The sequence below is a fragment of the Papio anubis genome, chromosome 1, assembly GCF_008728515.1.
Source record: "Papio anubis isolate 15944 chromosome 1, Panubis1.0, whole genome shotgun sequence".
Lineage (NCBI taxonomy): Eukaryota > Metazoa > Chordata > Mammalia > Primates > Cercopithecidae > Papio > Papio anubis.
In genome coordinates, this window is record NC_044976.1 from 75,467,459 (window position 1) to 75,493,531 (window position 26,073).

Genomic DNA, 26,073 nt, shown 5'->3' on the forward strand with positions numbered 1-26,073 from the left:
AGAATGTGGTTCTAAGAGACATTTGAGACTAGGGTCTTGCACTCATCAGGCGGTCCAAAGTATTTCTAGCTTCCTTCTCATTGGAGAGCTAGCATTTGGGGTGTAGGGAGAATGACGCTTATGCCATGTTTTTGTTTTGTTTTGTTTTGTTTGTTTGTTTGTCGGGGAGTGTGGGGATACAGGATCTCACTTTGTCACCCAGGTACAGTGGCACGATCTCTGCTCACTGCAACCTCCACCTCCCAAGCTCAAGCAATCATTCCACCTCAGCTTCCCAAGTAGCTGGGACCGTAGGTGTGCACCACCACATTCCTCTAATTTTTGTGTTTCTTTTAGAGATGAGGTCTTGCCATGTTGCCCAGGCTGGTCTTGAGCTCCTGGACTCAAGACATCTGCCCACCTCAGCCTCCCAAAGTGCTGGGATTACAGGCCTGAGCCACTGTGCCCAGCCTTATGCCATGCCTCTTACTGAACGCACCTAGTAACAAACTACCCTAAACTTGGTAATCGTTTATGATTATTATCTCTCAGAATTCTGAAATTTGCAGTTAGATGGAGGCTGAGGCGGGAATCATTAAAGGCTCCCTTACCCCTCTGGGGGCTGATGCTGGCTGGTGGCTTGCACCTCAGCAGCTATAGGCAGGAACACCTACAGATGTCCTCTTCATGTTACCCGGGGTTCCTCACAGCATGGCTGCTGGTTTGCAGCATGGAGCGTCCCAAGACAGAGAGCCAGGCAGAAGCCACATCACCAATTCTGATCTAGCCACAGAAGCCACACAGTGACACTTTCCACTGCATTCTGTTCATTGCAGGTGAGACACTAAGAGGAGCCCATATTTAGGGCAAGGGAAATTAGGTTCTACCTCTTGATGAGGGAAGTGTCAAAGAATTCGAGGAGATGAAAAACTTCAAATCAGTCTTTTTTAAAAATGTAGTCAAACCAGTCTCTTTTTAAAAAAGTATTCAAACCTTTCTTCCATCCCCTGCTTATAAACTCACATCCAGAGGAATAATGACTCGAATAATTCTACCAGAATCCAAGAAACCAAATTGGTTGGGGGCAGGGGTATGTTGTTTTTATTGTTTCCAAGATGAAGTTCTCTGTGAAACTAGAATGTGGTTCCTCTTATAGAACCCTCTGGAATTAGCAAATGATTCCCAAATAGTACAGGTAAGACTCCTGAGTGTTAATGACTTCATTACGTTTTGTTACCGCCATACCTCGAGTCAGGATGCTTGATGGCTTGATGTGATATGTGTGTGTCTCCTCCCATTCTCCTTAAGATAAGCAATAGGCAATATCCAATTGTGTGAGAACCTGCATTGTTCACATGAGCCTTTGTCCTGGATAACAGCTCCTGTTCATCAATATGATACATTGCACTCTGACTTTCTACTTCAGTATTTCTTTGTGGATATTCCTTTCTCCTCTCTGATTGCTTTTTCTTCTTAGACCATTACTCTAGTTGATAGTGCCAGGTTATCATTGGATCCCATCTCCCTCTCCAATAAGCCTGTGATTGATACTAATCTTCCTCATGGGACACATTTTATAGGATGCACATTGGAAACCACTCTCTAAATCTTAGCTTTCTATGTGCTGACAATTTACAAGGTTGCACCTCACACACATCTCAGGAGGCTTAAGGGGAAATTTGAGAGCCATGTAATCAGACCGCCTAATAAGAACAGAAATGCCTTTCATACACAGATGCTGTCATGCCATTCAGCAGTCTGTGTTGTGCCCCCGTTTGTCTTTTTTTCCCCCAGCCAACAAAATGCACATCTAGGTAAGTGCTATCTGGGATGTCGCCAGTTCCTAGAAGCCCAGCATGAATCATTTCTCTCTTCTGCAGGAGAGTAGTGTTTTAATTATTCTAATGAAAGCTTTCACTTGCCATGGAATCCATAAAAGCAGAAAATTAAGGTGGTTGCAAACACCTCTCTGAAGCAGAAACCTTGCTTTATAATTTATCTGCACCTTTCCTAGCAAAACTGGGACCCCGAGAAATTTATAGACACAGGATGTTACCCTTCCAGTTTAACATATGCTTTGGGGTTGAAGTTGTACCTTTTCAGACGCAAGAAAGTATTTTGTGAAAAGTTTTAATTTCTCACGTGAAGTTTGTACCCTTAAAATATGCAGGCCAAGAAAGCCAATATAATGCAGTATTTGCTTGCAACAGTATTAGATTCAGTGTGTCCTTTAAATGAAGGCTTGTGTCCAGAAAATAGAGGGAATCATGGGACTCAAAACTTTTAAGCAACCTAGGTTAGATTCATGATTCGATTATTAGTTTACAGGAAACTCAAAGGAGGACGCTGTGGTCTCTCATACCTCAGTAAGGTCACACTATGGACCAGTAAAGTTTAAGCATTAAGAAACCGGGTTTGTTTTGCATTTTAACTTAGAAATTCAGACCCAGTTATACCTATTGTGAAAAATAAATATTTAAAAACTTGGGTTTTCTTGAATTGCTAGACTTCATTCCCAATTTTGTTCTCACCTCTGAAAATGGGATACTCCTTTGTATTGGCCCTTTTAGGAGAAGTGACATCTCAGAACCCTTCTGTTTTTCTTCCTCTATCGTCTGTGTTCTTTATGGATATGTATTTCTTGGCAAATTTGGTGTCATGGGCCAAATTGTATCTCCCCAAATTTGTATGTAGAAGTCCTAATTCCTATCACTTCACCATGTGACTGCATTTGAAGATGCAGGATGTACTTAAGGAGGTAATTAAGTTGAAATGAGGCCTTTAGAGGGACCCTCATTCAATATGACTGGTGTTCTTATGAGAAGGGGTTGGGACACTGAAAACACAGGCCAAGGGACCATATGAGGACACAGTGAGAAGGCAGGCCCCTGCAAGCCAAGGGAAGAGGACTCAGAAGAAACCCAATCTGCCAACACCTTGATCTTAGACTTCAGCCTCTGGAACTGTTGCGGGGAGGGATTCTGTTATTTAAGCCACGCAGCCTGTGGTATTTTGTTATGGCAGCCTAGCAAACCAATACATTGGGGATTTCTCCTGCATACAATAGAAACTCATTTTTCCATATAACAAACTAAAACTCCCTTGCTCATCCCCAGGTACAGCTCTGTCCATGGTGACAGTGGATTAAAGCTGTAATACTCTCCATGGCTTAGCTCCAGGGCCACCGGCACCAGGCAGAGCCTGGAACCCGATAAGCACAACTGAAGCTCTTCCAGCACGGGTTCCCACTGAGAGGCAGGCAGAGCAACTGGAGGTTTGTGCTGACAAAGCAGCATGGAGCTATAACGTCCAGAGCCACTCAGAACTGCAGGATGGCACAAGTCAAGAAGGAACTGTGTCAGAGCAGAGCTGAAATCTGGGACAGCTCAGAAATCTTGGCACTGAAGGAGGCAGGAGCCTTCATAGTTAGATTGAGAGTGGACAGTTTTTTCTCTGTCTGCTGCACTTTATTACATTGTGTTTATAATTATCATCATTATTATTATTGTTATATTATATCCAGCGCCACAAGGAAGGGTGAGGCTGAGCACAGGGACCTGGTGGAACTGGGCCATTGTAGAGCCAACTAGAAGAGTGTGAACTACAAAGCAGGAGGAACAGTTTCTCAAAGGGCCGAATGGGGGGAGTCACTGGGGTGCCACGGGCAGGTGTCCTGTGCTGATGCTGGCAGATTAAGCCCGCATGGGTTTGCTTTACATTTTAACTTCAAAATTCACCCTCAGTTATATCTACTGGAGAATATACACATGAATAAAAGGGTCACTGTAAAGGAGACAGATCTGAGAGAGCCCAGATAACAAGCTGCAGCCAGGCCCCAGGCAGCAGAGGAAAGGGCTGCTTGGTTAGTATGGGCCTGGAAGCTTGGGAGCTTCCCAGAAGCCAGGACCACAGCTTTATTCCAACACCCCGCAGCTGACCCAATGTGCTCCCCACAGAGAATGTTCTCATTACACCTTGTACTTTTCTTTCATAGCGTTGGCTGCAGTTGTAATTTTGCATTTGTGCAATTCTCTGGTTAATGTTGGTCTTCCCCACCAAACCGCATGTTGGTTAGGGCAGTTGTGGCTGTTTTACTTTCCACCGTATTCCCTGTACCTAGGTGGTCCTTGGAAAGAGCTGACACTCAGGATATTTCTTGAATGAATGAATGAATGGATTCATGTTAATATCACCTCCCCTTCTCCAAGTACTCAGAGCCTTGCTACTGGTACAGGAACTTGTAAGATGCACAGAAGGCCAGGGACAGGAGACAGCGTCTCCCAGGGGCTCACTGAAAAACCTGTGCCCTTCTCCAGCTTCCAGGCTTCAGACGGCAGGTGCCTCCAGGCAGGCTGGGAAGCATCTCACCTCTGCCTAGCACTGTGTGCTCTGGTTGGCCAGGGAAGATCTCCAGGGCAAGACCTGATTCTAGGGATTTCACAAGGGACTTTGATATGTGAGACCCAGAAGCTCCCTGCAGAGAACAAAGGGGCAGTGTGGACTGCCTGTGGAGTCTGAGCCAAGATATGATCTGGGCCTAAGGAGGCACCATGGCATGGCTATTCAGCAGTCCCCCGTCCTGCTCTGGAGCAAACCAAGACCTAATCATTCACAGAGCAACAGAATCCCCAGCTAGTCAGTTCAGGGATTTAGAGAAGCTTCCTTTCTCCCAACTCCATCTGCTGTGATCCACCTTCCTTAGTCAGCCCCTCACCAGGCAGGTCCTCTTTCTTGCCTCTGCCCTTTCTACCTTCCTCTGTATCCTTCCCCTGGCCCCAGCTCTCTCTTTCTGTGGATTCTCTTTGTCCTGGGCGTAGGCATAAACATAATAGGTATCAAGAGGTGCTAGAAAGCCTCATCGATTCTGAAGTCTTGCACTCCCCCGCCATCCTATTAAAAATTTTAAAATGCCTGATATTCCACCACCATTATCCCTTTTGGCCTTAGAAATTACATTCTTACGCCTGGACACAATTTACTTTGTGAGAATCAACTCTCTCTATGACCCTGAAATAGTCTGTTAAAAATGGATCATGGAGCCTGGGTGCGTTGGCTCACTCTTGTAATCCCAGAACTTTGGGAGGTCGAGATGTGTGGATGACCTGAGGTCAGGAGTTTGAGACCAGCCGGGCTAACATGGTGAAACGCCCTCACTACTAAAAATACAAAAATTAGCCAGTTGTGGTGGCAGGCGCCTGTAATCCCAGCTACTCTGGAGGCTGAAGCAGGAGAATCGCTTGAACCCAGGAGGTGGAGGTTGCAGTGAGCCGAGATCACAGCATTGCACTCCAGACTGAGCAACAGAGCAAGACTGTCTCGGGGAAAAAACAAAAACAAAAACAAAAACAAAAGGATCGTGGAGTAGATCAATTTTGATCAGAAAATGTCATGAGGAAAGGTCTGAGCCGGGCGCGGTGGCTCACGCCTGTAATCCCAGCACTTTGGGAGGCCGAGGCGGGCGGATCACAAGGTCAGGAGATCGAGACCATCCTGGCTAACACGGTGAAACCCCATCTCTACTAAAAAAAAATGCAAAAAATTAGCAGGGCACGGTGGCGAGTGCCTGTAGTCCCAGCTACTCAGGAAGCTGAACCAGGAAAATGGCTTGAACCCGGGTGGTGGAGCTTGCAGTGAGCCGAGATCGCACCACTGCACTCCAGCCTGGGCGGCAGAGCAAGACTCCGTTTCGAAAAAAAGAAAAAAAAGGTCTGGAACATGGGGTGCATCTGTAGCCACACGGGATCCTTGGGTGGCCAGGAGGCTGTGGTGGGGTGACCAATTGGGGGTCACATGGGAAGGAGGCTTGGAAGAAGAAAGTGAGAGAAGGGGGTCAATGGAAAGACATAGGTCAGTGGGCTCACAGTGTCCACTGTCCTGGGTCATCAAGGCCCACTCAGGCTCCCTCCTTCCTGCTGCCCCTCCTCCAGGCAGTCTTCTCCCCTGCAGCTAGAGGGCCCCTGCAGCGAGGCCACAGAGACCCACCCACCCTCCACAGGCGGGAAACATGAACACAGGCAGGTCAGCTCAGTCTTCTATTACAAAGCTCACATACGTAGGGAGACCCAGTCTCCTCCAGGGCTGATTTCAGGAAAGAAGATTATTCTTCAAGATTTTCTCTTAGGAGGCAGCACCACAAAATGGAAGGGGAACTGACTGTAAGTTCTAACCTGAATTCTAGTCTTGGCTTTGGCAGTAACTCACTGGGTGACCTTGGGCAAGCTCCTTCACCTCCCAGGGCTTCTCTTTCTTCTGTGGCACTCATGTGGTTTATTTTAAAGGTCGTGCATGCTATCTTTGACCTGTTTGCTGCCATTTTCACTGGAAAAAAGAGCCCTGGGAGATATGATTAAGGAGAGACTCCTGGCCTGTTAGCCAGGGGAGGCCTCCTGCCCAGACCCTGTAAGCACTCTGGATCAGCCTCCGCTCCTCTTATGTTAATTTCCTCCTCTTTCTCACCTATCCTGCTGTCTCCATATAAGGGCACAGCATGGCCAGTTGCATTTTAAATTGCCTTCTAAAAGGCACACACATGCATCCTGGCTGGGCAGCCTTTGTGTGGAGCTGGGACTGATTCATCTCAGGGGCCTAATTCCAGCTTTCGCACTGGCTTATGGAGGTGTCACTGAGAAGGGTTCAGAGAGCTAAGCTTACCAGCCCTCCAGAACCGGGGAAACGTAGCCTTGGCTCCACGTGCCAAGCAGCAGCATAACATGCGGGGCTCTGCAAAGTCAGCAGAGAAAGGATGGCAGGTGTCAATCACTGCACGTATTTTACTTATTTATTGATTTACAGTCCATCTTCCCAGTTTGTATGTAGCCTCCTTCATAGTAGAGATTCAGCCTCATTACCTGTCTCTGGTATCCTTAGCTTGCAGAATGGTGCCTGGAACATAGTGGACCACTAAGGAACACTTTTTTAATGAATGAATGAATTAATTAATTAATATGTGTTGGGTACAAGTGTTGTGCTGTGGAACACACTCCTGGAGTCTGGCTCCTGCCCCACAGGCTTGTCTCTAAACTGATGAAGAGCAAGGCAGGCACTGGGCACAGTGGTTTCAGTCATCAGTGGCCCAAGAACGTTATCAACAGTGTAGGTGCTCCCCCCAGTTGATGGGAATCTGGGAGAGGTGGTACTGACAAGAGAGTTTCTTCACCTCCACTCCAAAGACAGAAAGCAATGAACGTTAATGACAGAGGCAAGCAGCAGGCGCCAGTGCCAGCTCCACTGCTCAGTGCTTCTGGATCCTTTCATGGTTCTGTAATGTACTCAATCCCCAAAGGTATATCTCCTGCCTTCTAATCACTTACAACAAAATACACGTTGCCCTTTACACCGAAGATAAATTGAAATGTGTTCAGGTTCCCTTCTACCTGGGCTTATGACCCAGTCTCAGAGCACCTACATTTGGGGGCAGGGGTGAAGTATACTCTCCCATGAAGTGTGAGCTTACGATGGGTGACCATTTATTGAGCATCTACTCTGTGTGTTGAAAACTGTGCCAAGCTCTGTAAGTAAGACAACATCCCAAGGCAAGGCGACTGTAACCTCCTGAAAGATGCTGGCAAACAAACCACCATTATAATTGAATTGGAGTCATTCAGGGCAGAGATGGTGGAGGGCTGGACTGAGGAGCACAATGGAAACTGGGAGATGCAGAGTCGAGAGAAATTGAGTGTTTTAAGACTTAATGGTTGATTTGTTGCAGAGAAGGAAATAGACGGTTTTTGTGACTCCCAGGTTTCTGGCATGGGCAGCCAGGTGGGGTTGCGACCTTCACTGCATGGAAGACAGGGTGGCAGATCTGGGGAGACTGAAGTTGAGTTCAGCTTTAGATGTGTTGGTGGTGATGTTCTGATGTACCATCCAAGGGGAAAAGTTCATTAGGAAGTGGAATTACTTAATACCAGGTATCATTCAATGAATGGGGGTGTTTTATTGTTTTAGTATTTTTAACTTCAATTATGTTTTAGAGAGGCATGTCCTCTTTGTGTCTGACAAAACAGATTTGCAGTTCTGGTATCCCTCCTGAGTAAGTCTTATTTTTGAGATAAACATCACATCAGCCCTGAGTGCAACTAAAAATGAGCTGGGCCAGGGCAGTGGGGACTGCGGTCTGTCAAGGCTCTGTATTTAACAATGCCTTTCTCCAGTGGCCTCTGCCCTGTGCCTCCCACACTGTCAGCTCTAAAGGATATTTAGTCCTTGCAGCTTCAAATTCTTTAACCCTTCTTTGGCCTCTCAAGACAAGCCCTGGGTGTCACCGAAACCTCAGGCATGTCCAGAAACAAGCACAAAAGAAGAATGTGACCACTTCTGCTTAACCTGGCCAGAGCAATTCACTAAGCTTTGCACCTGAAAAACGGAAACAAAACTTCCTAGCAAATCAGGTCCCCACAATCAAAGGGTGGAAAATTTCACTGAAGGTTGGAAAAATGATCAGAGCCTCTTCAAAACTTCAGGACATCCAAAGACCTCACTCTACTCTTATTAGAATTCAAGCTGGAAGGAAACATCATAGTCCTCCAAGTGACGCATGAATGAACGGAAAGCTGAAACCCACTTTCTGCAGCTTCAGAAATTCATATTGTTATTCATTCAACCAACATTTATGGAGCATCTTTTATATTTAAAACACTTTGTGAGACAGTGTGGGACACAAAGCAAAAGAAAGTTATTCTGCCTCCCCATGAAGAGACACACAAATGGCTGAGTTTGGTGAAGAAAAAACTGCAAAGAGTAGTGGGGTTTGCTAATAACAGTGGAGGAGGTGGAAGCTCCTCTACAGATTAACTCATTGAACCCTCACAGCATTATGAGCTCGGGTCTAGCATTACCAGTATTTTATAGGTGAGTTAACTAAGACACAGGGAGGTTGAGAGATTTTCCCAGAGTCAACAGTTGGTAAGTGATGGGATTTGAACCCAAGCAATCACTATTAAAGACAACTCTGCTGAATAAGTAACCTTTACATAGGACCTGGAATGTTGGGTTGGCTGTCAAAAACTGCAGCTGGGACAGCAGGGAGTGCATTCCAGAGGAAGGCTATTCTAAGGGGAAAGGCAAGGACAGGGTACATTTGGACACGTGGATGGTGGTCCAGTGTGGGCATGTGTAGAGTTCTTGAAATGAACTCTACACATTTTACAATTTTTTTTTTTTTTACATTTTGAAAATAAGCTATAAAGTGGCACTTTTGGAAATGTAGACATCCCTCTTTAGGGAAGAGAGGGTTACAGAAGATCATTGCGTTGGAGTGACATGATCAGAACTGTACTTTAGAAAGAACATATGACTCCTGCACTCTAGCTACTTAGTACAAAAAGTGGAAAAAAAGAGAAAGTTTCTTGGCTTCTGAAACAATGATTGTAGTTGCATTGGCTGCTATCACAAAGGGATCCCCAAACGTGTAATAGCTCCAAAATGACAGCTTTTGTCTTGTTCACATGGTCAAAAAAGTGGGAGTTTCTACTATGTCTCATCCAAACCTGCTGTTTATTTGTGTGAAGTGCAGGGATGGCTGCTAGAACAAGAATAGATAGCAGGAGGGCCAGTATGCCTCCTAGTTTATTAGGGATAGACTGTAAGATTGCATATGCGAACAAAAAGTATCACTCAGGTTTAATGTGGGGTAGGGTATTTAGGGGATTGGCTAGGATGATTCAGGAACTTGGTCTCCTTCTGTTCTTTGTCTCTGCCACCTTCTATGTGTGGCTTCCAATGTTACTGTGCCATGTGTATCAACGTGTCAGAAAGGGTAAGACTGGAGAAGACACCTGTTTCTGAAGTTTTCCAATGACCTCTGCTCCCGTTCCGTTAGGAGGCACAGGGCTCTCCCGAGAGGCATGGGGACTAGAAACGAAGTCCCTGACTGGGCAGCCACTTACATCTGTGACTCCATACTGTGAAAGGGAAGCATGAATTTTGGTGGAAAGTGAGTCATCACCATCATACCTGAGTGAGGAAAGAAAAACATATTTACCCTTCAGCAGTAACTTTTCAAAGTAGTCTGGCACCTCATTTTGAAGCCTGGTTGAGAAATAAGTTTTACGAGCAAATGAGGCTTAAAATAACATAAGCACAGTCCCATTTAGCACCAAAGCTTATTTGTCTAAATTATTGTTGAAGGCTCCAAATTGATTTTATACTTTCCTACCTAAGTGGACAAAACTTAATTTAAGCTTTTCTTGATGACTTAGGATCACCATTATGAATGTCATTTATGGGAATGCAGTGTGTTGTATACCAGCAGCTTCTGAGTGGTGTGGAAATGTTAGTTCCTGGGCTGAACGCCTCCCGAATTCTAGGCTGCTCACTAAGTCCCTTTGTCAATCTCTTGGGTCCCTTAGAATTTTTACAGTCACTGTGTGTTCTCAATACCTCCAATTTCTATGTTTTTCTGCTTTCTGATTTCTTCTGCCATTTTTATTATTTACTAACCCATTTATGTAGGTTTTCTTTTTTCTTCTTTAAGACTCCCCAATCCTCTTTTCTTTCCAGTCCTTCCACTGATTTTGTTTTGCATATTATGGTGGAAAGAGCATGCACATATGTGGGAGTGGCTTTGGCCTCAGTACTGACACAAGCTGTGCCGCAGAAACTATGACCTTGATCAATTTAACCCCGAGCCCCTGTTTCCTCAATATAAACTAAGGTGGTGATATGGATCTTACAGGCTTACATTGGGATTAACTGAGATGCTCGTAATAATACAAAAATTCATCTGTAAAAATTGATAGTCATTATGACTGTTATTTTGGCACTTGGACTTGGTTTCTATTGTCATCGTCAATAGAAATAGAAAGAGTTCATAGGACTCCAGGGAGTTGGAATCCAGACATGAACAGGGGAAGAGCTAGAATGCTCGAGACATCTCTACAGAGTGGACAGCTAAAGCCATGAGTCAGGCTCCTGAACGTCTCCAAGAGGTTATAGATCTACTAATGTGCTTAAGCAGAATCTAAAGAAAGGTCTGATATAAATGGATGAAGCCACAAGAGGAATATCAAGAAAAGAAGACTGGATAAAAATGTTCCCTGTTTCTAAGAAAAGAAGAAGTTTTCTAAACCTTGAAACTCTTTTAAGCTATTAATCCTATCTGCCTTCATTCGCTCCCAGCCTTCTTGAAGGAGCAGGGGGCCTCCATCTCTTCTTACCAGGAATCTGCTTCTTGTATTTTACAATTCCTTGCCAAATCTGGGCAGAGTCAGCAGAGTGAAGGCAGTTGTGTCTGGGCAGTCTGCCTAAGAGGTTCCATTATATAAACAGTAGGTGCTTAATAACTTGCATTGTGCACATAAAAGGGAAAAAGAAGAAAATGTGATTTTTCACTGCTACAGAGCAAACCATTCTGTGGCCCCAGAGGATGCATCATGTTTAGCAAGATTAACGCAGGTGGCAAAGCGCCTCCCCAGTGGGTATATCACAGCTAATGTCCATCAATGGTTAGCAAATGAGTAGACGGTGCCTGTGTCAATAATCCTGTTTCTACCCTCATGCTTTATTTATTTAACTAATGGCTGCCTCACTGGTAGCTCATCAAGATGGTGTTTACTGAGCTTGGCAAAGTGAAAAATTATGATTTTGTTTACTCATGTGTTTCCAGCTGGGGTGCTGAGTTGTTATCCAGGCAGCTGATGACCGTTCTTCCACTCTCAGAGCCCCTAACACAGGCAGTTCAGTAAACAAACCATCAGCTTGAGAACCAGAGCGTCAACACTGCCACAATCTGGTTATTTGCTATTTGGCAGTCGTCAGTGTCCAGAACCTCAAAGGATGACTCATTCTGGAACCTCCCTTATACTTAGATATTAAAACAAGTATAAGTCAGATTAAGTGTAATCGGTTTAGTTTGAGCTATTCAGTCGTTTTTGAGAAAAAAAAATGAGTATTTGCTCCAAATTAAATATTTGATTTGGGATAGATTTGTCTCTTGCTCTATACTCAGGCATGTAAAAATAGAATGAAAACCCAAATAGAAAACCTGAGAGAGGTCATCACTCTGGAATGGTTCTCACACCTGCATTAACTAATTTAGTTACTTGTACAGCAAATATTTAGTGAGTACCTACTGTGTATTAGGTCCTGGGGATATTGTGGTGACTTAAACCCAATACAAACATGAACCTAGTTCTTCAGAACCTAGCCACTTTGTAGGAAAGAGAGACATTGAATCAGTGATTGTCAATATGATGAGAATTATAAAGGGAGAAACAGGGTGCTACACTAGTCTTGGGAGTTTAGGGAAGGATCCTTGAGAAAGGGATGCTTTGAATGGGAGATGAAGGAGTTCCAAAAATCATAGACAGGGAGAGGCAGAGAGGGTAAGTTTAAATATTATTATCTCAGTTAAGTCACAAAATAACTCTGCGAGGTTGGTATTATTGCTCTGGTTTACAATTGAGGAGACTTGGGTTCCAGAGGAAGCATGTGCAAAGACCTGAGGCCAGACTTTATGAATAGTGCCACTTGGAGCTACAAGGTCGAGCAAAGTCAGTGTGGCTGGAGTAGAGAGGAACCATGAGAGGCATGAGATACAGAGGGACTTGCCAAGGAGTTCCTAATTAAAAGTGCATTTTAGAAAGCCCAGTCTGGCTGGTATGGAGAATGGATTGAGGTGGATGTGGGAGGACTGGCTTTGAGGCATGGCAGTGACTGGGTGAAGATGATAGTGAGTTGAACTAGGGGTGGAGTCAGGGGAAGCAACCTGCCAGAAGATAGAAATGATTAATGTCAACAGACACACAGGAGGTTGGGTCAGCAGGGTCACTGAGTGGCTGGATATGAGGGGAGAGGTACTGGCAGGTTATTCCACAAGGCTCTCTTTATATCTGTAACAATTAAGCCATAATAATACTAATAGCTACTGCTTACTGAGTGTCTACCATAGTCATTTTATAGATGAGAAAACTGAGACTGAGAGTAGGGAAGTACCTACCAATAGATGACTGAACTGAGATCTGAGCCCCAGCCTGACTCCCAAGCTAGTGCTCTCTCCACTCTAATGCTACACTTACAATTCTGGTCAATTCAATATTTTTCTCATTTGGTTGACTGAAACCTCAGCTTTTTTCCCCCAATTTCATTCAGCTATATTTACGACTCCAAGTTCTCATAATTCTTTTGCCTTTGACCATTAATTCTCAGTTATCCTCCAGATTTCGAGCCATGCTATGTTTATCTTAGGGACATTTCAAACAGCAGAGGCCAAAGAAGTCAGTTTCGTGGAATCGGGCTTGTCGGGCCACATTAAATATCACCTCACTCTAATGAAAATGCAGCTTTTTGTTTGTTCTAATGAGCGCAGGGGGCCTTTATGTCCAATCTCTTCCTAGAGGAAGTAATTGCATACGAGTGACCTTTGAAGGAAATCACATCAGGGAGTTATTTGAAGGCACTGAGGTGAGCCAGTGCGTAACATCAACCAATGTACTAGCATTCCAGAAAAGAAACAAATAGGTTTGTCCCACTGACAACTCGTCCATGCCCCCTTTGGACAGAGGAAAATCATCTACTGCTTGCTGAGAAATTGAGGCACTGAGGCACAGAGCTTTCTTTAACTATTTCTTGAACACCTGCTGTATGCCGTGCACTGTGCAGAATCGCTGCCTCAGGGTGCTCCTGTGGCAGGGAACAGACAATACAGAAATTTTAAAAAAAATTTAAATCATTAAAGATTTTGATAATTACCAGGAAGGAAACAAATTGGGTCATGAGAGGTGGCAAACTGTACCTCAACTTCCTCATCTAGTTAAAAAAGAGAGGATGGTAGAATTTGCCTCTCGGGGCTGTCTTCAGGACTAGGTTAGATAGCGTATGTATTGGGCTCGGAAGAGGTCCTGGCACATCAGTTGAACACTTAGTCAGTGTTATGCATGGTTAACATCTTTGTTATAGAATCAGTGGGGGAGGCAGTCAGGAAGGGCCTCATGGAGGAGGTGACATTTAAGCTGAGACCTGAGAGATGAGAAGGAACCAAGCTTATGAACAACTGGGAAAGCAAAGGCTGGAGACCAGAGAAGGAATGCCTACTGTCTCCCAGGAACAGAAAGAAGAGGGAAATCAGCCAGGCCGGAGAGTAGAGAGTAGGGAGGGGAGTGAAATGAGTGAGGGCCATGAGGCAGACAAGATCCCAACCAGGTAATTAACTCAGTTTTATTCTATAAGCAAGAGAAGGGAGTGGTGTGGGCTATGCTTTGAAACCACACTCTGGCAGGCGTGCAGAGAATGAACTGAAGGGTGAAAGCTGCAAGACAAAGAAGGAGAATTACAAAGTCGAGGCACCAGAGGGAGGGTGTTAGGCAGAGGGTAGCGACCTTGTTGGTGGCACAGTATTAGTTTCTTAGGGCTACCAGAACAAATTATCACAAATCGGCTGTGCTAAAACCACAGAAATTTACTCACAGTTATGGAGGTTAAAAGTCTGAAATCAAGGTGTTGGCAGAGCCTTGTTCCCCCTTCAAGCTCTAGGGAAGGATACTTCCTTGCATCTTCCAGGTTCTGGTGGTTGCCAGTGAATCCTCCACGTTCCTCACCTGCTAGACGCATCATCCCAGTCTCTGCCTCTGCCATCAAGTGGTGTTCTCTCTGTGTGTCTCTGTGTTTTGTGTCTCTTCTTATAACTTCACCAGTGACTGGATTGAGAGCCTGCCCTCATCCAGTATAACGTCACCCTGACTTACATCTCAATTACACCTGCAAAACCTCTGTTTCTAGATAAGACCATATTCACAGGTACCAGAGTGTAGGGCTTCAACATAGCTTTTGAGGGAGGCAGAAAACCTACAATAGCAAGTTGAGTCTTGACTGTCCCACCTCTAAGGGGCTGTGCTGGCCTGACAGTAACCCCCCATGGCCCAGCTTCTGGGGCAAGAAAAACCCCCAGCCATGCACAGAGATATTCAGCATCTTTCCTGTAATTGGGAGTTGAAATGCTGTGTAGCTATTCCCAGTTGCTTATTCCAAATAAGCAGGCAGGTGGTGGAGAGGAAGGCAGCCCGCTGTGTGAGGGCAGCATATTAAACAAGGAATGTTCCTTCTTATTTATCTGTTTCCTTAAAACCACTTACACTTTTAGGTTGCAACTTAAGTGTACTATTATTTAATGATTCCTTTTCCGTGAGTACCCAGTGACTTTGAACAGTCTATGAATACAGGTGGATTGTCTTGGATTTTTGGAAGTGAGGAGACTTGGGGTTCATCCCAGATGCTATCTTTTGTGTATGGTTTTGGACAAATCCCATAGCCCCATGAGCTTCGGCTTCTTCTGTAAAGTGAGAATGTTGGCCCAACCCAGTGCTTCTCAACCTTGAGGATGAAACAGAAGCACCTGGAGGGCTTAGGAACACACAGATTGCTGGGCCCCATCCTGGAGCATCTGATTCAGAAGGTCTAGAGCAGTGCCTGAATATTCGCATTTCTGGCAAGTTCCTAGACTTTGTTGTTGCTACTGGCCTGAGAACCACACTGTGAGAATTACTGGCCTAGATCATCTCTGAGATTTCTGCAACAATATTATTCCATGAGTCTATGAAACTCATTTTAATGTAAATGACTAGGTGAAGTGAATTTTCTAACCTTAGCTAACAAAATTTGGATTCAGTATAAAAATATGTCTCAGCTACTGCTCACTCTATTTTTCACTTTGGGTTTATCTCTCTAGACTTAAGAGTGTTGTACAGAGAATAGAAAAAGAGATGGGCCATTTAAACAACACCCTTAAGTGTAGAGAGGTACCCAAATTTTGCTAGGTAACATTAGAAAATTCACTTCATCTCCTGTGTCTAGTGGGGCCTCCACATACAAGGCTCCCAGAGAAGTCAGCTGAATGTTGGCTCAGAGCTCAGTAGAATCACTTAGCTTTAGTCGCACTTATTTAGGGTGGAGGGTGGGGCACAGTAGATGCAATTGAAAACCTGAGAATAATGGCATAAATAAGCCCATGAAAAGATGTTCATCATTAGTCACTCAGAAAATGCAAATCAAAAGCACAGTGAGGTACTTCTTTTCACCCATTAGAATAATCAAAAGAGACAGTACTAAGTGATGACAAGGATGTAGAGAATTGGAACATAGTGGGTGGGAATGTAAAATGGTGCAGTCACTTTGGAAAGTAGTTTAGCAGTTTTTCAAAATGTTAAACAAAATTGTCATATGACCCAGTAATTCCCCTGCTAGACATCTATTCAAGAAAAAATGAAAACATATGTCCACATACAAATTTGTATGCAAATGTTTATAATACCATTATTCACAATAACCAAAAAATGGAGACAAATCCAATGTACATCAAGTAATGACTGAATAAACAAAATGTGGTATGGACAAAACTAAAGTACTGACACATGCTAGACACATATGTATATATGTACAAGATGATGCAGAATTTTGATGAACCTCAAAATTATTATGCTAAGTGACAGAAGCAAGACACAAAAGACTATATATTGTATTATTCCATTTATGTGAAATGTCCAGAAAATGCCAATCTTTAGAGACAAAAAGTAGATTAGTGGTTGCCTAACGCTGGGCATGGAATGGAGAGTGACTATAAATGGACATGAGATTTCTCTTCAGGATGATGGAAATGTTCTAAAATTAGGTCATGGTGATGGTTGCCCAACTCTGTAAATATACAAAAAAAAATTGTTAATTCATGTTTTAAATTGAGGGATTTTATGGTTTGCAAATTAATCTCAATAAAGCTGTTAAAATAATTTTAAAAATAGAATGGAATTAAATAAAAAAAACTAATGGGATTTCCTGCATCTCCCTCTGAAGGTCATTTAGTGCTGAAGGTGGTTATGACATATGCAGATTCCAAATACTGGGCTTTAGAAAATATTATTCTAGTTACCCAGTGAGAAAATAGCAGGAACTGCTTACTGGAAGAATGGGGACACTTAAATACAATAAACACATCTATTTCACACTCGTTATGTGCCAGACACTGTGGTGAGTGCTTTACATGGCTTATCATTCACTTCCTCTTTGCAAAGTGTATTTGTTGAACGCTATGTGCTGGGCACTGTCCTTGGTGCTGAAGATACTGTGTGAACAAGACAAAGTCCCTCCTTTCAGGGAGCTTAAACATGTAGACATATAAAGATTATTTTATGTAGTGATACATGAATTTAAACAAAAACCTGGATAATGAGAGGTAGTTATAGTAGGTGGGAAAGGGAACTAGTTTAGATTGAGTGGTCAGGGAAAGCTTCCCTTGGGAGGCTGTCTGAGGTAACACCTGAAGGATGTGGAAGAGTCATCATGCAGACATGAGGAGAAGAGTGGCTTGGGTGGAAGAAATTGCTAACATAAAATATATCAGACAGCAAGGAGTAGAGAAATGACAGTGTAAGCAAGGGAGAGTTCTTTACAGGATGATGTTGAAAGGATACACAAGGATAGAAGCTGCAGATCTTGAGAGTCATGACACAGAGCTCAGTATAAAGTTTGTCTTTTCATGGAATAGTACACAACCATGAAAATGAAATCATGTCCTTTGCAACAAAAATATGGATACATCTGGAGGCCATTATCCTAAGTGAATTAGTGCAAGAACAGAAAACCAGATGCCACATGTTCTCACTTATAAGTGGGAACTAAGCATTGGGTAGTCATGGACATACAGATGGCAAAATAGACACTGGAGACTACTAGAGTGGGGAAGGACTGATAGGGGCAAGAGTTGAAAAAGCTATTGAGCATTATCCTCATTATTGGTGATAGGATCATTCATGCCTCAAAACTCAGTATCACACAATATACCCATATAAAAAATCTGCATGTGTACCCCTGAATCCAAAATAAAAGTTGAAATTATAAAAATAAATATAAAAATAAAGTTTGGTTTCTTATTCCAAAAGCAATAAGAAGCAAACAGTAAGATCTAAGCAGATGAGTGACATAATCTGATTTACATATTAAAGGGGATCCTGAGATCTACACAGGAACAGAAATATAAAAGAAGTGAACTTAAGAGCTAAGAGTGCTGCAAGAACTACAAGACAATGGTGGCTTAGATGAAGATGGTGGCAGTAGGGACGGTGAGAAGTGGTAGGATCAGGGGCATATGTAGTAGGATAGACCCAATAGGATTGTATGAGTTGTAAAGGGCAGAGAAAAAGAGCTATCAAGAAAGATCCTTGAATTTGGGCTTGAGCACCTGGGTAGAAGGTGCACCATTACTTGAGATGGCAAAACTTCCCTTTGAGTTTGACTTTACTATCTTCATGTCACAGATTAAAAATGGGGCTCAGAAAAGCTAAGCAACTTTGCTCCAAATTATCTATCTAATGAGTGGAAGAAGCAGAGTCAAAGCCAGTGACTCAAGAAAACTATCTTCTAAACCACTCAGTACTGCCTTCTGCCCGCGGATTTCTTGCATCCTTAGCCAGCCAGTAGATGGAAATCAGATGAGGTGGCATTCACTGGGTGGAGACAGGAAGACTTCTTGGCAGTGAAGGCTGGTGGGTGGGCTTGTCACTGAACAAAAAAGAAAGGAACAACTTGGAAGAGTAACATTTTCCTAGTGAATCACATTAAATAATCAGCATGGCTTATACCCAGTGTCAGCCTGAACTGAGATTGACAGCTAATAAAAGCATAGTAATTACAGAAAAACATCAGATTGGAAAGTGCAGAGATTCTTGAAACACCTGAAGCCATTTAATATGTCTTATGTTTGCTCCAGACCAACAGGCAGCTCCCAGAGCAAGACCGGTCTCATTACTGAGCTAATGGACATTGTGCTCTGAGGTACTTTTCCCTCTGCCAAATAAATCAGAATTTTAAAAACGGAAGCCTGATATTGCCATGCTGCAAATGTTTGCAAGGACATCGCTGAGTGGTTTAGGTGTCAAGTTTAATTTGAGTTGGCCTGGCCTATTCTCTTAAGGAAGGCTCCAGAGGCATCAGCTAGGTCACAGGGAGAATTCCTTCTGCTCTTGCTCTTCAGGCTGTGACAGATACCAGACCTTGATACCCTGAGCACGCTTCCCAAGAAGGGATTGCTCCTGTCGTCACAGCCCAAAGGAGTTAGTTGTGATGAAAGTTGTCATGCTTCCCTATTCCATGATGTTAGGTTTGTTTGGGGGTTTTGTTGATAATGGTGCTGGTTTTTGTTGTTGTTGTTGTTGCTGGGGGCAGGTAGGGGTGATGGAAGGAGAAACTCATTCACACATTCTAAAATATTCATGAGTCCTCCTCTAAACTGCAGATAGTGTCTTAGATTCTGGGATGATGGCAAATACCTAAAATTATCAAAGAACAAAAGAGACAGCAAAAATAAAATGGTAAGCTCTGAGTGTGCATGCGTGTGTGTGTCTGCACACTCTAGAGACCTGCCTCCCACTGGCTCCTGTACAGCATGCTGCTCCTGGGGGCCCAGGCTGTAGCCTTGAGCATCAGCAGCCTGGAGAACAGTCACTCCTCCATGTGCTGTGCATTTTCCTGGGCATTCTTCACCTCACAACAGCTCTAATGACCTTGGCATCAAGCTCTTACTGGGGATTAATAACTGGCTGGGCTTAATGGCCCTTACTGTGTCCTGGGCCATTTTCCCAGCCAGCCATTAATTCCAGGCAGTGCCCTGGACTCTGGTCATTATGGTTCCCTGGGCTGAGAGGCTGCCCAGTGGCAAATGGCTGCAGCCTCCTCTGCAGACAGAGGTTTCCATAGCCCACCACCCTTTCTCTTTGTGGCATCTTTACCAAGGCCTGGGGTTTACAGACAAGTGATTGGTTATGGCACCACATTATATCTACTTTGTATGTGACAGGAGGTAGGTTTTGCAGAGGATAGATAAGGCAGGAGGTTGGGTTTCATTCACTCATTTATCCATCCACCTATTCAGTATTAATTAAGTGATTTTTTTAATGAGTCAGGGTGGAAGAGAGACTACTAAGCTAGGAGTGAACTAAGATAGAGACCTATGTTTCCTAAGAAGGAACAGAGTATCTCACCAATGAGGCTTTAAGAAAAATGTTCCAAAGAATGGAGGAGGCTGAACACTATGAGGAAGAAGTCGGAGAGAAGGCCTTGCTCGGCAGAGAGCCCGCTGGAGCCACCTCCCCTCTTGTGTCCTCGGCAGTGCATCATCTCCCAGGCCTACGGGCAGAGCTTCAAGTTCACCTCCCCATGTTCCACTTAGTGATTCATCAACCCAGCATCTGAATGCTTAAGGGAAGAACATGTAAATATTACGTCAGGAATCTTGACTCACCAAGGCATGAATATTTCCACCCATATCATTAAGATGCTAAAGGTTATAATGGTACTGAGAGTATGGGAGCACGCTTCTCTCAGAGGACTGTACCAAATCATGAGAAACACAGTCACACAATTTGTACACTTTTTCGCCATTCTGCCTTCTAAAGTATCATCAGTCCCCCTGAATACAAGAAACAGACTTCATTTTGTCCTTTGGAAGTGGATCAACCTTTAGTACATGATCTTCTCAGCTGCTGGAATTGTAACATTATGTTTAGAACAGCTATTGTCATTTTATTGGCACCCCTTACCAAAAGCACCTAAGGCATAATTCTGACTTCGATCTTTTTGCATTGTTTGATGCATCTGCACAACTCAAAGAATGGGTGTTAGTGTCTGAGGTAATCAATACCAGAGCTCAGATTTCTCAGGTAGCAGAAGTCATGAGGGTGGCTTTTTAGAACTGGGCTGACCTGGCATGTTCTGGTGGTGCCCAGTAATCACAGAGGGTCGGTATGGCAAGGTCAGGAAACTTGGCCTTCTCTGAAAGAGTGTTCAGTTGGCCTTCTGTGGGCAAAGAGAAAGAAAAAGCACCAGGTCCTTGGAAGGCCCCGAAGGTGATATGCTTCACCTGCTAACCAGTCTCTGTTCTGAGAATCGAAGCAGAATAATTAATTAAGGGGAAAGAGATGCTTCTGGGACCTTTCTTCAGAATGTTTTCCCTAGTAATAATGACTATAATAAAATTACAGATCAAACCGGAAAATTCAGGATAATTCTAGGTGAGCATGATGAGAAAAAGCAGCTTCCCATGGCCTTAGGGTCCACTGGGATGAATTTACAAAGCAACCTTATTAAGCAAATGTGCTGAGTTACACAGAACCTCAGGGGTGTATTAAGTCCTCAGTGACGGTCTTTAGAATGAATGAACAAATCAATGTTGTCTGGACACAAGTATTTAGTGTCAAAGTCAGTCCTGCCATGCTCCACCGTCAACCCTCTATCAACTCTTTGCAGTCAGCTATAGTCTCTATTTCCTCAATCCAACCACAATCAGACTCTGTCACTTCTGTTCAGCTGAGACTATTTTGGCCAAAGTCATCAAATCCAAAGCCCACTCACCGAGTCTTGTTTTACTTGTCCTATGACACTGTTGACTACTTGCTCCTTTTTAAAATCGTCTCTTCTGCTGGTTTCCATTACATAATCCTTCCCTGGTTGTTCTCCCACTTCTCTGGCTCTTCTGAATAGGCTTAAATGTTCCCTCCTCTTTGGTCTCATGGCCCCTTGTGCCTAATTGCATTATAGCACTTACAGCACAGTCCTGTCATGGTTTTTCTGGGGGCACCCTCAACCTAGACTGTATGTTTTTTTTTTTTTTTTTGAGAAGGAGTCCCGCTCTGTTGTCCAGGCTGGAGCACAATGGCACAATCTCGGCTTACTGCAAGCTCTGCCTTCCAGGTTCATGCCATTCTCTTGCCTCAGCCTCCCAAGTAACTGGGACTACAGGTGCCCGCCACCATGCCCAGCTAATTTTTTTGTATTTTGCATAGAGATGGGTTTCACTGTGTTAGCCAGGATGGTCTCGATCGCGGGACCTCGTGATTCACCCGCCTCGGCCTCCCAAAGTGCTGGGATTACAGGCATGAGCCACCGCGCCCAGCCAACTGTATGCTCTTCTATTGTGTTATTAAGGTTGGTGCAAAAGTAGTTGTGGTTTTGGGCATGCTTTTAATGGCAATTAGTTTTGCACTAACCTAATATCTGTAGCACCAGGTTCAGTGCCTGGTACATAATAGAAATTTCACCATTGAATAAATTATCATGGAACTCTTCCCTCTTCATCATTTATGTATGGGATGTGCAAGTAAAATAAGGGAAAGGAAAGTTAAGCATTTCCTCCATTTTTTGGCCACTGAAATTGCCTCTCATCCCAACAGTTCGCCCAGGGATTCAGGACTCCTTACTCCAGGTTTCGGTAGTTTTCTGAGGGGATCAGGGGTCACCTTCTGGACACCTGGAATGTGGTTCTTCCTGAAGAAGGTTTGGTCTCAACCACATTTCAGCATCATGTACTTAATGTTGTAGTTAGATGAATCTATTTCAAATGATCCTCAAAGGAATGGAGGTATTTGGTAGAAGATTCTTGTCACTTTACTGCATCCCCTGAGCCCAGTGTCCTCAGAGTGGTAACAACACTACTGATTAAAACATAGCATCACTGTGTTTCTAAGAGGGAGGAAAGAGGCAGGGAGGTGAGAAAACATCCCATCACACTGATTCTGCTCATTCTGCTGTACTACTGTGTTGTCATAACGGTGAATCCCTTTGTCTCTGCAGTCGGGGTTTCGAGGCTCAAATTTCAACACTGCCACCGCCTTACAGTGTGATCTTGAGCAAATTGCTTCATTTTTCTATCTTTCAATACTCTCATTTGTAAAATGAGAGCGATAATATAGTATCTTAGAGTATTAGTTGAAGGATTAATGCAATTATATTTATAAAAAATCAGAACAGTGCCTAACACAGTTGTGGCCGAAAAGCACTCAATAAATATTAGCTGATTGGCCACTGTTTTCCTTTGTGCCCCCAGCGTTGCTGAGTTCTCAACAGCCCCTTACTCAGACTTCAGCAGGGCCTCCTGTCCTCATACTGTGTCACACTGTATTGTCCTCCTTTACTGACCACTGTCCCTCACTAAAGTGTAAGCTTTCAAGGCTGGTTGCCCCATTTTTGCATTCTGACTGCCTAGCACAGTGCCTGTCATGTAAGAGTAATTAGATGTTGGGGGAATTATGAAAATTTGCAATGGTAGAACCTCCATTTCATAAGCCCTGCATCAATTATAAACCCTAAGTGTTCAGTGCTGATATCATGAGTACTTATTGTACAATTACTTTATGGACCGCTGCATTCTCTTCTAAATGGGTGATAGGGAACACTGGACAGGAGCAAAAGGCTCCACACTGACCAATAATCCTGATCGCACCTATCATTTATTGAATGACCTCTGTGACAATCCTATGCTAAAGGTTCAATCACATGCAGATGCTATTTTTGCAGGCCAAATATTGGCAGTTTCAAAGGGCTCAATCTAATACTGTATGTATCTTAATTTTTTTTATTCTACCATAGTAGAGTGAGGTTTTAACCTCAGTTAGAGATGAGAAAACTGAGACTTGTCAAGGTTAGTGACTTGCCAAGGTCCCATAGCTAGTAGGTGGTGGAAGCAAGGCTGGGCCCATCCCAGAGCTGATGCTTTGAGGCACCACAAGGCGAGGGAAGCTGGCTGCCCTCAGGTGCTCTCAATGTAGTTCTGAAGACACAGCCATGTCTCAGGAAACTCCCAAAGTAAACACAAAGCTGAATATATGCAGTACTAAGTTGGATTCAATTTCCTGAGACAGTGCAGGAAGCCAGCATGTCCTGTTCAAAGTTAACAGAGAAGGGCATAGGCTCTGGAAAAAGTCTAACAATGCAACATGCCTTCAGAACATCTTGATTGTCATTTTCTTGTACATTTTCTGGCCTTGGCCTCAGGTCCTAATTACATTATCTTCAAACAGCAACTAGAAATATTGCTCATTAAACATGAACAAGGGAATGTTTAATTTGTTAGGACGTAGGTGTTTTGAAAGCAAATCATTGGTTCAGGGCATTGAACTGAGCGCTGCCATTGGAGTTGTCTTTGGTGAACACCATGTCCCGGCCAGAACTTCTCCAGGATGCGTATTCACTGCAGATGAGAGAAGGACCTAGGCCCTGCAATTCCTAGATGGGGTCTGTGACTCTGAGCTTGAGGCTTTCTTTATGTTTACGAAAATGGGACAACTGAGTTTCTCTCCCTCATCCGTTAAAATAGAAGAAGCAATCCTAATTGTCATTTCAAAATTATGGCCTCTAAGGGGTTACAATCAGCATGTCATTTCCCATATGATGCTTAGTTGATGTTTATTTAGGATAAACATATTTGTACAGCATCCAAGAATTCTAATCAGTGTTTAACTTTCAATAAGGTGAGTTAAGAGCATCACAACTAGTTTCACAGCAATTTGCAGGATAGTCTTTGCTTCAACTTGGGAGTAACTTTGGACTCAAAAATACCTAGTTTTGAAAGCTAAAAGCACGACTTTATTACTTGCTAGGAATACAGGGCAACTTTGGACAAATTTGTTAACATCTGTATGCTTGAGTATCTTCATCTGTAAAATGACCACGAGAGCAACCTTGCTGGGTTGATGTGTCGATTTGGTTATTTAATATCAGTAAAGCCCTTAGTCCAGTGTTTCACAGATCGGTGCTAACTCCCTTTTGCTCTTGTCCAGTGTTCCCTGTCACCCATTTGGAAAAGAACACTAGGGTCCATAAAGTAACAGCAGAAGGGATATACTCTGACATGACGGGGAGGAGAGGAGAGATGGGTGCCCTTCTCCCAAGGCAGGGAAGTAGCCTGCTGGTGCTGAGTGAGGGTTAAGCCCTTTGCCCCTGACAGTGTCCTTCTCCCCCTGCCTTCCAGCCCCTGAAAATGCACTGCAGGGACTGTGCCCTGGTGACCAGCTCAGGGCATCTGCTGCACAGTCGGCAAGGCTCCCAGATTGACCAGACAGAGTGTGTCATCCGCATGAACGACGCCCCCACACGCGGCTATGGGCGCGACGTGGGCAATCGCACCAGCCTGAGGGTCATCGCGCATTCCAGCATCCAGAGGATCCTCCGCAACCGCCACGACCTGCTCAACGTGAGCCAGGGTACCGTGTTCATCTTCTGGGGCCCCAGCAGCTACATGCGGCGGGACGGCAAGGGCCAGGTCTACAACAACCTGCATCTCCTGAGCCAGGTGCTGCCCCGGCTGAAGGCCTTCATGATTACTCGCCACAAGATGCTGCAGTTTGATGAGCTCTTCAAGCAGGAGACTGGCAAAGACAGGTACAAAGGCACAGGGAAGAAGATGCAGGGGAGGGTGAGGATAAGTCATCGTTGGCTGACTCACCCAAAGCAAAGCTTTTGCTACAGGTTTTTGTTGTGGGCTCCCCTGCTCATGTCATTGCTAGAGTTCACTTGTAGGGTCCTCTGCGTGACTGGGCTGCTCAAGCTGACTTTACAAGGCAAAGTGAAAAGAAGCATGGAGATAATTATATGGATATTTCAGGGCCTTATTTTTGAGGAAGGAGGCTACACAGCTACTGGCCTTCATTGGTTAAAAGTGCAATATAACAGTTTTATTGCATTTCAGTTTACTTGCATGAACACTCACCAAAAAAAAAAAAGTGTGTGGGTTTATTTTTTTCCATCAAAGGCAAACATTTATTTAGTCAACCAATATTTATTGAGTGCCCACTACTTGCTCAGCACTGCTTGGTCCCAGGGAAACAGTCAAACACAAGAGCCCACCCTCCAAGTATATAAAGTCTTGGACACTTACCAAGTAGTAGCCAGTGCACTGAGGGTCTTGGGAGGGAAGAAAATGGTGCTGTAGACGTGCCCTGGGCCCCAGTCCGTGGAAACCCAAACTGTTAGCTACAACTCCATATTAAGACATGAAATCAATGTAGTGAGGCACTGAAAGATTTTTTTCTAAAGTAATGGGAAGAATGGGATAAAATGGAACAGAGTAGAATAGAAAATATATTATCAGCATTCATCCCACACAGTAAGTTAGGCGAGGTATTGTTTCATGAAACTTTTATTTCGGTTTGATAGAGATGGAGATAGATGGATAGGGATTTCTTCTCAAAGTGATGAAAATGTTCTGAAATTAGTGGTGATGGTTGCACAGTCCTGTGAATGTAAAATAAATATCACTGAATTACACACTTTAGAAAATGAAATTAAAACTGTGTGTGTGTGTGCCTCAATCACGATGTAAAAATGTATTTTTCACTATAG

The 26,073-nt window shown here is 43.9% G+C and overlaps 1 protein-coding gene across 2 annotated transcripts in view; it reads left to right on the forward strand.

Moving 5' to 3' along the window:
* ST6GALNAC5 (ST6 N-acetylgalactosaminide alpha-2,6-sialyltransferase 5) overlaps positions 1–26,073 on the forward strand; it is a 187,706-nt gene that overhangs the window by 139,722 nt on the left and 21,911 nt on the right. For both annotated transcript variants that reach the window (XM_009211154.4, XM_003892090.5), the window contains exon 3: positions 24,704–25,113. In XM_009211154.4, coding sequence (XP_009209418.2) covers positions 24,704–25,113 — 410 coding nt within the window. The remainder of the gene's footprint in view (positions 1–24,703; positions 25,114–26,073) is intronic.